Here is a 13,176-nt window from a genome sequence, read left to right on the forward strand (position 1 = left end):
CTCTGGCCTACAAGCAGACCCTGGCCATGTTCAAGCTGTGGCTCAAGCTCCCCCTCCTCATGATGCTCAGTCACTACGTTATTTTCTTGGCCTGACTGCGTGGTATTCAGTGTTCATTCCCAATTACGCCACACTTGTAGAACCTCTTCGTGCTCTACGAAAGTCTACTGTTTTCCATTGGACTTAGGAGGCTCAGGAAAATTTCTCCCGAACTAAAGACATCATAACTACAAGCCCTGCTCTTGCCTTGTTCAATCCTTCCTTGCCGACAGTCATCACAACTGACGCGTCAGATTACGGCATTGGCGCTGTGCTGCCACAGATCCAGGGCCATAAAGAACAGACAGTTGCATTTGCCTCTAGAGCACTGACCGAGTGCGAACGCAAGTACTCTACAATTGAAAAGGAGGCCTTAGCGTGTGTCTGGGCGACTGAAAAGTGGCGCACTTACTTGTGGGGTTGTCACTTTACTTTAAAAATGGACCACAGCCTTCTGACTACTTTACTCTCGACCAAAGGCCTTGGACGTGCAGGCATGAGAATAGCCCGATGGTCTGCTCATCTGTTGTGTTTTAACTATAACATTGAATACAAACCAGGGCGTGAGAATGTTACGGCCGATTGCTTCTCACGTCTGCCTCTTCCCATTACAGAAGAACATCAAAATCCTGAGCTGGTGGCTGTTGTGTCAGCTGACTTTGCAGCTGTCACTGCTGAAGAGCTCTCAAGAGCCTGGGATGCATGCCCTGTGCTACAGAAGGTGAGACTTTACATTTCTAAAGGATGGACTGGGAGTGCAAAAAACCTAGACTCTGTCATCACACCTTACTTTCGTATCCAGAATGAACTGGCTGTGCAGGATAGTTACATAATTCGCGGCACTCATCGTGTGATTGTACCTCAAGCTCTGCAATCAAAGCTCATTCAGTTAGCTCATGCTACACACCAAGGGATCATTCGCACAAAACAAAGACTGCGAGACTTGTATTGGTGGCCTGGCATAGATTCACAGGTTGAGTCTGCCATTAAGTCATGCTCTACCTGCCTGCAGCATGACAAAACTGCCATCACCCGTGCTGCCCCGCTACAACCTGTGCCTATTCCGACTGCAGCCTGGGGAAAGGTAGCTGTGGACATCATGGGGCCTATTCAAACTGCACCTCCTGACTGCCGATTTGCAATAACTCTCATTGACTACTATAGACGATGGCCTGAGATCGCCTTCAGCTCAGGTATTACCTCAATGACTGTTATGAACTTTCTTGCCACTGTGTTTAGTAGGGAAGGAAATCCACTCGAACTGGTCACTGACAATGGCCCTCAGTTTGTTTCAGCTCAGTTTGAATCTTTCCTTGCTGACAGAGACATCAAGCATTGCCGCAGCTCCGTGTATTACCCACAAGCAAATGGGGAGATAGAAGGCTTCAACAGAGTATTCAAGGACTGCTTACAGACAGCCAACATCGAAGGTAAACCTTTGAAAGCCTTTGTCACTGAGTTTTTACACACATACAGAGCCACTCCCCATGCCATGACCTCAGTGTCTCCTGCCGAGCTACTTCATGGTAGACCACTCAATACAAAGCTGCATATCAGAGGTGTCCACTCCACATTGCCTCTTACAGAGCACACAAACCTGAAACAGAACATCCAGTTGAAGCAACAGAAAACAAAACGGTATACAGACAAACGACGTAGTGCAAAACCATCCACTTTCCACGTTGGATCTTCTGTCCGCGTCCACAAGCCTGGGTTCATTGCAAGAGGATGTTCTAAGGTTACCCAACCTTTTAAAGCGGTAGCCCAGAAAGGTCCGGCTACTTACCTGTTATCCGTTGGGAATGTGTGGAATGCCATCCACCTTGCACCTACACCCCCCACCACTTCAAGTGTTCCTACATCACAGCCTGATGATGCTTGTTTGCTGCCAAGCACCTCTGAATCACCTGAAACTGTGCAATCCCTTCCCCTCCCTGCAAGAGTCCCAAGGATGCGACATGCCCCAGTATGGTCCAGGGACTATGTGATTTAAAAAAAAAAAAGAGGATAAAGCGATACAGAGATGGATTAAACATCTTCACATCGCTTTATCCTCTTTTTTTTTTTTTTTAAATCACATAGTCCCTGGACCGTACTGGGCCATGTCTACAGTTCATTTACTAGTCTATTTTGTCATAAGATTGAATTGTGAATTACTGATTAGACTTTCTGTTACATGTTAGTCAAGATTGACTTACCTATGGATTCTGTTATTTACTTCCATGTTCAGGGGTCTCATTTATAAAGCATGCCAGTTTTCACGCAAAGGTTGTGCTATAAAAAACAAACTTGACGCGAAAATGTGCGCACCTTTAAGCAAACTTTGAGCCGTACGTACGCACATTCTGGAGACAAAGGGAATTGGCGACACAGATGGTGAGGTCGTCAACTGAAGTTAGATTGTAGAAAATTCATGTGAGAAGAACGATTATAAGAATTAATGACATTAAATTTTCACTGCATTTCATACGTTATATCCACATTATCATGAAGATTAAATCCAACAGTGTTATTTGTGCCGATTGTTTTAGGCTACATACATCTAGTAAAATCCAAACGTAACTCAAAATGTATTAACAATAAAATAATAATAATAATAATAATCAGCGCTACTCCGTCCGGGGTGCATCCTGCCTTGATGCCCAATGACGCCTGAGGATAGGCACAGGATCCCCGTGACCCGAGTAGTTCGGATAAGCGGTAGAAGATAAATGAATGAATGAATAATCAGCGCTGCTTTACAGTCAAATTGTCCACAACGGCAGCGCAGGAGGAGATGGCACGACTACATGTGATACAGAATAGCATGAAATACCCTTTTATTGGAGAACTGCAGAACACAGTGTACAAACTAAATATTTTCCTTAATGTCCATATATCATAAAATGTCAAAGTCTGCAAATACAGTCATGAAGCACAATCGCTACTCATCATCGGTCCTATTACGGTGTTCATTACAAAACCGTCATGAAGAAGTGTGTTCACTATAACATTTTTGTCTTAAATTTTCACCCACAAATTAATTATGTGATTTTGTCAAGGTGTTAACGATCAGTCTAATTGCTAGAAACATATAAATCCTCCGGTGAACCAGGTATGTAATGCTTCATGATGGCACTGCTGGCACTGTTGGAGGATTACGCCAATGGGAGAAAAGGAGAGAACGAGTTTTCAGGGACCATGATGATTTCCTGGCCCATGATGATGACTGGCTAATAAGCCGATTTAGATTCCCTAGAGCTGTGCTCTTAGATATATGTGTTGAATTGGGTCCAGTGTTAGAGAGGGCAACACGCCGGAACCATGCCATCTCAGTCCAAATACAAGTCCTCACCACTCTGGGGTTCTTGGCAACCGGCTGTTTCCAGTGGGAATTGGCAGACAGGTAAATTATTTATATAAAAAACTATCAGTAATCCTCAACTTTGTTTCTAAAACCTTTTCGTATATGAAATAATTCTATTGGAATCTATCATCTCACCCTATAGGTCTGGTATATCACAGCCGTCCCTGAGTGCCATAATATCTGTCGTTTTGAACGTTATACTTAATATGGGTAGTCGGTACATCAGGTTCCCCTACACTGTGTGAGATACATCAGGTTCCCCTACACTGTGTGAGATACATCAAGTTGTAAATCACAATTTTTTTTTGGCGTACGCCATTTTTGGCTTTTGGGCGTACGTAAACTTTTAGCAGGGATCCTACGCACAGTTTTAGAAATGAGACCCCTGGTCATTATCGATATTATGCCTTACATTTCTTCATACTTGCTTGCCACGTGATCACATGTGAGATTGTTATTTTCTACAACTTTTGCTACTTAAGGAAAATACATGCTTCATGTTGTTTCAGTTTATATTGTTCATGAAGTTACAGTACAGAGTTTTATTTCTTACAAGAGAAGAATATGTGGTATAGTGCAATACACCTCCTGCCCAGTTAGTGGCATGATGCACCTATGTTGTTCAACAGAATACGTATGTATGCAGGAGAGGAAGAGAACCGTGTGTGTGTGTGTGTGTGTGTGTGTGTGTGTGTGTGTGTGTGTGTGTGTGTGTGTGTGTGTGTGTGTGTGTGTGAGAGAGAGAGAGAGAGAGAGAGAGAGAGAGAGAGAGAGAGAGAGAGAGAGAGAAGAAGTTTGGAGTAAAGAAAGTTAGTTAACCTTGGCTTTGACTGCTTAGTAGAAAAACCAAGCAGTCAAAGCCAAGGTTAACTAACTTTCTTTACTCCAAACTTCTTCTCTCTCTCACACACACGGTTCTCTTCCTCTCCTTAATAAGCTGCACATTGGATTCACCACAGCATGTGCTATACAATTGCTGCACCTAAGCTAATAATTGGAACATTCAGTCATATTAGCAGCCTCATTAGTGACAATACATCTGACAAGACAATAGCAAGCTTTTCTTTACTGTCAATAAAATAAGAGGCAAATAAGAATCCATTTGGATGGAGGTACACACATCAGAAGTTAAGGTCACAGCTGTAGCCCTTTGTTTCTCCTCTGTAAACCTTTTATTGCCTTCAGTGTTTGCCTTGAATGGAAAATGCATGTAGGATCTAGAAAAGCTGACAATTTCTGAAGCCAGCATACACTCCACAATGGTAAAAGGCTGCAAGTCTTTACAAGAGCCTCATTAATCCTTGTGTGTTTTGTAGGAAACAAAAAGGAACACACACACTCGTGTGTGTGTGTGTGTGTGTGTGTGAGAGAGAGAGAGATTACAGATGACTGTTGGGTAAACTGTCACTTGCCTGCCAGACCACTAGATGGCAGGCTGACAGGTATACTTGTGTTTCATGTGTTGCCACCTGTGTCTTGTTAATGTTTGATTAGGTTTTTTTAATTGCAAAACATGACCATATATTAGCTAGCTACATGGACATGACTCATTGACTCAGCTAGGCAACATAATCTTAATAAGCAAACAAGAAACATGACAAACATTGACATAAAACAGCATGAACATGGTGCTCACATGGCTAACATAACATGACTGTCATGGTAACTTGACATTGAACTCATTCACAATTTTAAAAATTCATACACACGATTAACATAAACATTAACTAGCCTCTAACATTTCAGCATTTCCACCTACAATGACTCACCACACTCTCAACACCTGGACAAACACATATAACAAACCTAATCAAACATTAACCAGACACAGGCACCAACACATGAAACGCAAGGAGACCTGTCAGCCTGCCATCTAGTGGTCTGGCAGGCAAGCGACATACCTTATCTAATGTATGAAGTCAAAGGCTAGTGTGTGAACCAAAAAAAAAAATATAAAAAAAATCACAGGAGCCTGGTAAGCAGTGGAAAATATGTATTTTCTTCTATTTTCCAGCTTATTACAGTACTATCCAAAACAATATATGAATTACAACATGACGTATTGATTCTTTTTGCTGACATATCTGGTGCACCTTTACCTTGCGTATGACAGTCTAGTGAACAAGCTTAATACCCGTATATTAGGCTACCATTAATGAGGCATTTAGGCATAATAAGTATGTTACTGTATGCTAGCAGGGACATCCCAGTTTGTCATGGGTGTATTGGGCGTCTTGGAAGAATAATATGAAAGACGTGAATTAGAACAAAACAATCTCATTGGTCACAATTCATTTCAGCAGTCAAGTAGACTAGCATCCACTTAAACCATATGATTTGTCTAGATATAGACAAATGGGCATATAATTGCCCAATGACAAGTATGATTTAAGTTTAAATATTAGGGATCACAACAAAAGCAAATTATTTTATCAACTTTATCGACAGAAGCAAATGAAAATGTTCCCACATTTCAGAATGTCCTCTTTTTGTAACAGGTTCCATTGACAACCCATAACAATAAGCTCTCCTAAACTCACTGTGTTACATTAATATATGATCCATGGAATACCTGAAGCTCCCTGTGATCACTCTGGTCTTGAAAGGACAGACAAAAGAAATACATCAGATTAAACAGAAATAAAATAAAAATAACACAATCGACAATGATGTAATTATCTTAAGCACATTCCTAATTGATCTGATTTGGTTTGATCAATTAACATCTTGAAATGTTCATTTTATAATGGATTTAAAATGAATTATATTGGCTTTATACAGTGACGTTGAATGGAAATTACTTCAAAATTCCAATTCTATGATCTGTAATTATTGCCAGGTCAGTCAGGTGATCTGAGCTGGTTTCACTTACTAACATTTTGAAATATCCATTTTATAGTATATTAAAATTGCGCCTCCTGGTGCATTTATATTGACAGATATGTTGAGTTTGAAGAGAAATTATTAAAAAGATCTCAGAGTAAATTTGGCTAATCTTTATTGGGACCATAGAGTAGGTCATGCTGATTTAGGACTGTATTTTATAATGGATTTTTAATGATAACAGTTTAACGAAGTTGGCTTATTCCATTTTATTTTTTTCTTTATGTACCTCATTTTTAATATGTAATGATTATTAAAATGTTAAAACTTTGTTCTCATTTTTTATTACAAAAATATTGTTTCCTCTTCCAGCTCTATTAGAATAATCTATTAGACACTGACCAAGACAGGGAGTTTGTTAATCAGGGTTGTGTTGCTCATTGTTATTTATGGTTTGAGAATAATCCACCAAACCAAAACTACCTGCCCAAAACAATGTATGATTTTGTTCAGCAAGACTGCTGTGTCTGATGCATTAACATCAGTTTCACAAACACCAACATGCTACAGCCAGGGAAGTGTCACTGATCTCTTGAGAATGCTCCACCAGCCAAATAATATGAGGATTAATAGGAGGAATATCCCTAATCAGCAGATGTTTCAAGGTTGGACATGTAATGTCACATCCTGTAGTGTCTTTACATGCAAGGTATTGATTACATCAGACTGTAATAAATTTATGTTTGCTTACAATCTATATTTTCAGTTTGCAGTTTTTTTAACAGACCAACCTATCACCTTCTCAATACTGTATATCTTATGAGAAAAGAAATGATAGTGACCCTTGTTCAGGAATCAGGTAAGAGCTGCCCAAGGGATTTATTTAGTTACACACTGCAAAAGGTTCATTTTCTAATTAGTGTTTAAGCTTATGTGAAATAATTAAAGAGACCATGGCCAATGAAAGCAGAAATCAAGGTCATTCAAACTGTTTTTATCAAACTTTTCCTTGTGAATCATTGTGAGTTCTAAAATTGATAATTAGATGGTGTAGGTTTCCAAAGACTTAATGTCACTATTATAAGTGCTGTTGTTAAATATAAAAAGGTTTTAGACACATATACAACCATCAGCCATAATATTAGACCCAACTATGTAATATTGCACTGTAAGAAATCATTTGTGTGGTTTGTCAGTAAAGCTTAAAATAAAGAACATTTTCACCATAAAATAGGTTTGTTACATGAACTTGTATTATTGAATTTCCACAACAGTTAATATCTCTGTACTAGTGTGAGGGAATAAAGTCAGTTTATAGTGTTTAACTGAGATGAGGAACATTAATGTAACACAGTAGAGTTTATTTATTACTACACAAATCTTTATGAGGATGTTTATGAAGAACAGAATATATCCTTATTGTGATGAAATAAACACACGATGATAAAGCGTGCAGTACAAGTGCTGAAAAACGTCCTAATTCCGCGCATGCGCACTGAAGATGAGACTGAATTCTTTGGAACACCGGTATTGTTGTAGCACCCTGCCGTAAACCGCATCGAGCGATGAGAGTTATAACATAAACACCAATAATAATGTTAATTCCCGATAAGACACTGACACCCCAGGTGGAACGTGTGAGTGTTCTGGAGCGGATTACGTCACTGTGACGTAACAGAACCCGCAGTAAGGCAATGACAGCGAGGCGGTTTGTCATTGAACTCTAACTGAGTTACGATGCAGCACTTCATGACTTCTGCACATATCCCACTGCGCCCCCTACTGTATGTCGGTGGAGCTTCAGTCACAGCAGCAGTTTGTTATTATTTATTTAAGATGCGAGGCGATGGAGAGAAAGAAGGAGAGAACGAGGACACACGTGTTACAGAGGGTTGGGACATACACACATACACATGCACATACACATCTAGACACACAAACAAAAATACACACATACACATATAGACACACACACATACACACATATAGACACATACACACACAAATACACATACACACAAACACACTCATATACACATGCATGTACACATATAGACACACACACACACACAAATAGACACATATCCACACACACACACAGACACATATACACATACACACACATATAGACACACACACACACACATACACACACAAATATAGACACAAACCATCTCTCTCTCTCTCTCTCTCTCTCTCTCTCTCTCTCTCTCTCTCTCTCTCTCTCTCTCTCTCTCGTTAAAGCTCTAAGCAGTAATGAGTGTGTATGTATCTGATGTTATGGTTGTTTTTATTTACACCCAGTACAGCCTGTCTCTTTACTGAATCCAGCCCTGATGTGTGATGATGCCACACAGACGGACAGCGCAGTCCATGAGGTACAAACCACCATCACAAACATCTCCCATTTTCAGAACGTTGCAGAAAACCTTTACTGATGAATCTGTTACTGAACATTTTGGTACCGTTGTGTGTTGGCTGTTGGAATATCCAGTCTTTCATGGTTTGAGCATTTTAATATTTAAATGAAAGTTAAATGATAGTGTTTGGAGCCTGAGGGCATGAGCAGTCAAGGCTGGAGGGTATATTAGATACATACATGTACAGGTAGCACATGTATGTACTGAGTGCAGACTGGTTTGAGATCAGGATTTTCACACAGTCTCTAGAGTTTACTCAGAAAAAACAACCAGTGATCAGAGAGAGAGAGAGAGAGAGAGAGAGAGAGCGATCACTGATAAGAGAGATAATTGAATAAAGTTCAGACTAGTTGGATTTGACCAAGAGGCTTCAGTAACTCAGTTAAGAACTCTGGTGAGCAGAAAAACATCTCAGAATACACAAGATGTTTGCGATAGAGTGAGAGAGGTTTAACCATGTCTTCATTTTAATGTTCAGTGACAAGATATTCTATTTTTCAATAAATAGGGGAAGAGAATACTGTATCTGTATTTGAGGCCCCCAATAAAAACTTTATATATATCTATATCCCCGTGATTAAGCCTCCACTGTAGATCAGACGTCCTCTTCTCTATGGGAGGCTTATACTGCATTCTCCACCTGTCCCTCACAAGGAAGTCTGCTATTGCAAGAGTGCAGAGGTGAAGTAACAGAGTAAAAATTCTTCGTTACTGTACTTAAGTACATTTTTCTGGTATCAGTACTTTACTCCGGGGGCACGGTGGCTTAGTGGGTAGCACGTTCGCCTCACACCTCCAGGGTCGGGGTTCGATTCCCGCCTCCGCCTTGTGTGTGCGGAGTTTGCATGTTCTCCCCGTGCCTCGGGGGTTTCCTCCGGGTACTCCGGTTTCCTCCCCCGGTCCAAAGACATGCATGGTAGGTTGATTGGCATCTCTGGAAAAATTGTCCGTAGTGTGTGATTGCGTGAGTGAATGAGAGTGTGTGTGTGCCCTGTGATGGGTTGGCACTCCGTCCAGGGTGTATCCTGCCTTGATGCCCGATGACGCCTGAGATAGGCACAGGCTCCCCGTGACCCGAGGTAGTTCGGATAAAGCGGTAGAAAATGAATGAATGAATGAATGAGTACTTTACTCCACTATTTATTTTTCGGACAAATTTTTACTTTTACTCATTACATTTTTACACAAATATCTGTACTTTTTACTTCTTACGTTTTCAAAACGGACTCGTTACTTTTAGTATTATTCCTTCTCCTTGGGCGCTGTTTCCAGCCTATCATCCTATCATTGTGCGGCTTTTTCCCCATGTGACTGGTGTACTGTATTATTTACTGGCTATCAGACATAGACTAAGGATAGCGGAGCTAACAATGAGCAGCGCCTACAAAAGGAATGGCTAATGTTCATTCAGAGGGAGTCACCGATGTTAAAATAACTAACAACGAGGACATTCCTGAACACACATGGCCATATATGAGGGAGATGTTTGTAATAATCGGCGTCAAAAAGGATTCCTGGCGAGTGCGTTGCGAATTGTGTCACCCAGGGGGGGTTCTAGCCCTTTTTTAGGGTGGCTTCAGCCCCCTGTCTGTAATCTCAGCCACCCTAAAACTATAAGGATCATTTTTACTTTCATAAATAAACAATAAAAATGACGTTAAAATGCAGGACATGTCGTCGATGGGAAAGAAAATTATAAAAAAAATTTTACTTTACTTTTACACGCGTGTGTTGTAGTGTTTCACACGTGCGTCTTCAGCTGCCTGCTTTATTAGAACGGAGAAGCACAGGTACGCGCAGCGTGCACGCGCAGTCAGAGCTGGAGGCGTTTATCTATAACGTTAATCGGCGGAAAGACGCAAAGACGGCAACCAAAAGCAGTGAAATGTCACTATTCTTATTACCAGAGTTGTCATATAATATATAATATAGAACTCTTCTTGTTTTAAATTCTCACTGAGGGCTACAACCCCCTAAAGATGAAACCCTAGAACCGCCCCTGGTGTCAACCCAAAAAACACAAAGTGCTTAATTTAATTAACATTAATTTTGTCATTTGTAAAACATCACAATAATTTTGAGTTGTTTTCAAGCACAGAGCTGGAATCTACAGTTTGGGATATGGCCTTGGTGATACACTTGGTATACATTATATTTCCAAAAGTATTGGGTCACCTGACCTTTCCTGCTATATGTGGTTGTTTTCTGATCTCATCCAGTACATATATATATATATATATATATATATATATATATATATATATATATATATATATATATATATATATATATATATATATATACAGTACAGACCAAAAGTTTGGACACACCTCATTCAAAGAGTTTTCTTTATTTTCATGACCATGAAAATTGTAGATTCACACTGAAGGCATCAAAACTATGAATGAACACATGTGGAATTATATACGTACATAACAAAAAAGTGTGAAACAACTGAAAATATGTCATTCTAGGTTCTTCAAAGTAGCCACCTTTTGCTTTGGTTACTGCTTTGCACACTCTTGGCATTCTCTTGATGAACTTCAAGAGGTAGTCACCTGAAATCGTCTTCCAACGGTCTTGAAGAAGTTCCCAGAGATGCTTAGCACTTGTTGGCCCTTTTGCCTTCACTCTGAGGTCCAGCTCACCCCAAACCATCTCCATTGGGTTCAGGTCCGGTGACTGTGGAGGCCAGGTCATCTGGTGCAGCACCCCATCACTCTCCTTCATGGTCAAATAGCCCTTACACAGCCTGGAGGTGTGTTTGGGGTCATTGTCCTGTTGAAAAGGTGATGTGTCCAAACTTTTGGAATGTGTGTCCAAACTTTTGGTCTGTACTATATATATATATATATATATATATATATATATATATATATATATATATATATATATATATATATATATATATAAAACATGACGTCCAGTTACCAGCATGACACTAAACAGGTAGTAGTAACGGCGACTTTTTACTTAAGTACATGTCAGAGCCCATACTTCTTTACTTTCACTTGAGTAAAAGAGTGTAGCCACTACTTCTACTTTTACTGGAGTCTTTTAAAAACTGAGTATCTGTACTTCTACTTGAGTAAAGGATGTGTGTACTTTTGCCACCTCTGCAAGAGTGTTATTTTCACTGTGATATAGTACAGAGCTTTCTTTACTGCTGACTCCAGATCTCTCAGTTTAGGGGTATTAAAGGATAAAATAGAACCACTGGATTCTTCTACTTCTTCCTCACTGATAGCTCGAGTGATCTTAATTTTTGGAAAGTCCTGTTCATCTAGTTTGTCCCTTCGAGGTCCTCTTACAATGATGTTTCTGTATCTGGTCGGTAACACAGAGAAGATTTCATCCTTCATCTTGAAAATGAGACGTGCTGATTATAAGCCTGTCACCACTTTAATGGCCTTGTCCAGTCTCCAACCATTTCCATCCAGTACATGTCCCAGCTTTGTAACTCCAATTTTTAGAAGGCAAGCTTTCACAGTTGCTTAAGACAAAATAAACAGTTCGCTAATAGCCACATAGAGTTCACATAAAGCCTTAGCGGTGGTGTGTAATGTAAACTCTGACAATGAAAACTGTGATGAATTCCTGTGGTAAATAAAATGGCCTGCATCTAACAGTCACAAACTCCACCAGTGATGAAAAGTAAATAGAAAAAAAGCACAGAGATTTTACACCATTTTGTGTTGATGTAAACACACACACAATTACCGCACAGAGCTGCATTTCCCACCATTGCATTTCAAAGTTATTCCATTACATTGTCATGCAGGCTGGTCATTGTATTATTTCTATAATGTTCATTTCAATTCAAGTTTATTTGTGTAGCACTTTTTACAATTGACATTGTCTCAAAGCAGCTTTACAGAACATAAACATAGAACAAAATGTTAATATAAAGAATAATATAAAGATTAATATAGTACAAAATTCAAGATTATATTAGATATATTTAAATGTGTATGTATTTATCCCCAATGAACAAGTCTGGGGTGACTCAGGCAGCAGTGGCAAGGAAAAACTCCCTTAGATGGTAAAGGAAACCTTGAGAGGAACCAGACTCAAAGGGGAACCTCATCCTCATCTGGGTGATACTGGGGGTGTGATTTTATATATATACAGTCTGATAAATGTTGTATAGATGCAAAAGATCACATGGAGTTCACATCTCCCTTTAGTATCGCAGAGTTTGACTGGAGCTGGTAGATCTCTAGATGTCTCAGGATTCTCAGAGTCCTCAGGAGCCCAAAATCTTCATCGCACGGAAGACGATCAGAGCTGGTACAGTTTCTGGATGCCTTGGGATGGGTAGAAAGAGAGAAGCAGTGGAGAGGAATTAACATATCTGCTGTTCATAAAATGTGCAAGTCTGATATAATAGTGCACAATATTTTTGTACAGCATTTTACATTTTAGCATTTTACATGATAAATTACGGCATTTATCAGACACCCTTATCTAGAGTGACTTAGTTTTAAATTTCAATTTATACAACTGAGGGTTAAGGGCCTTGCTCAGGGGCCCAGCAGTGGCGAATTG

General features: G+C 39.8%; 1 protein-coding gene across 6 annotated transcripts in view; it reads left to right on the forward strand.

The window, feature by feature from the left end:
- The first annotated feature begins 7,803 nt into the window (after positions 1-7,803).
- Positions 7,804-13,176, forward strand: part of LOC113642159 (putative autophagy-related protein 11) — an 18,965-nt gene continuing 13,592 nt past the window's right edge. For 3 of the 6 annotated variants that reach the window (XM_047801400.1, XM_047801403.1, XM_047801405.1), the window contains exons 1-2: positions 7,805-8,099; positions 8,513-8,586. In XM_047801400.1, coding sequence (XP_047657356.1) covers positions 7,946-8,099; positions 8,513-8,586 — 228 coding nt within the window. In that variant the 5' untranslated portion in view covers positions 7,805-7,945. Of the gene's footprint in view, positions 8,100-8,512; positions 8,587-13,176 lie in introns of all 6 variants that reach the window. The other 3 variants (XM_047801401.1, XM_047801404.1, XM_047801402.1) reach the window with 2 other exon arrangements.

The sequence above is a fragment of the Tachysurus fulvidraco genome, chromosome 16 (assembly GCF_022655615.1).
Source record: "Tachysurus fulvidraco isolate hzauxx_2018 chromosome 16, HZAU_PFXX_2.0, whole genome shotgun sequence".
NCBI classification, from domain to species: domain Eukaryota; kingdom Metazoa; phylum Chordata; class Actinopteri; order Siluriformes; family Bagridae; genus Tachysurus; species Tachysurus fulvidraco.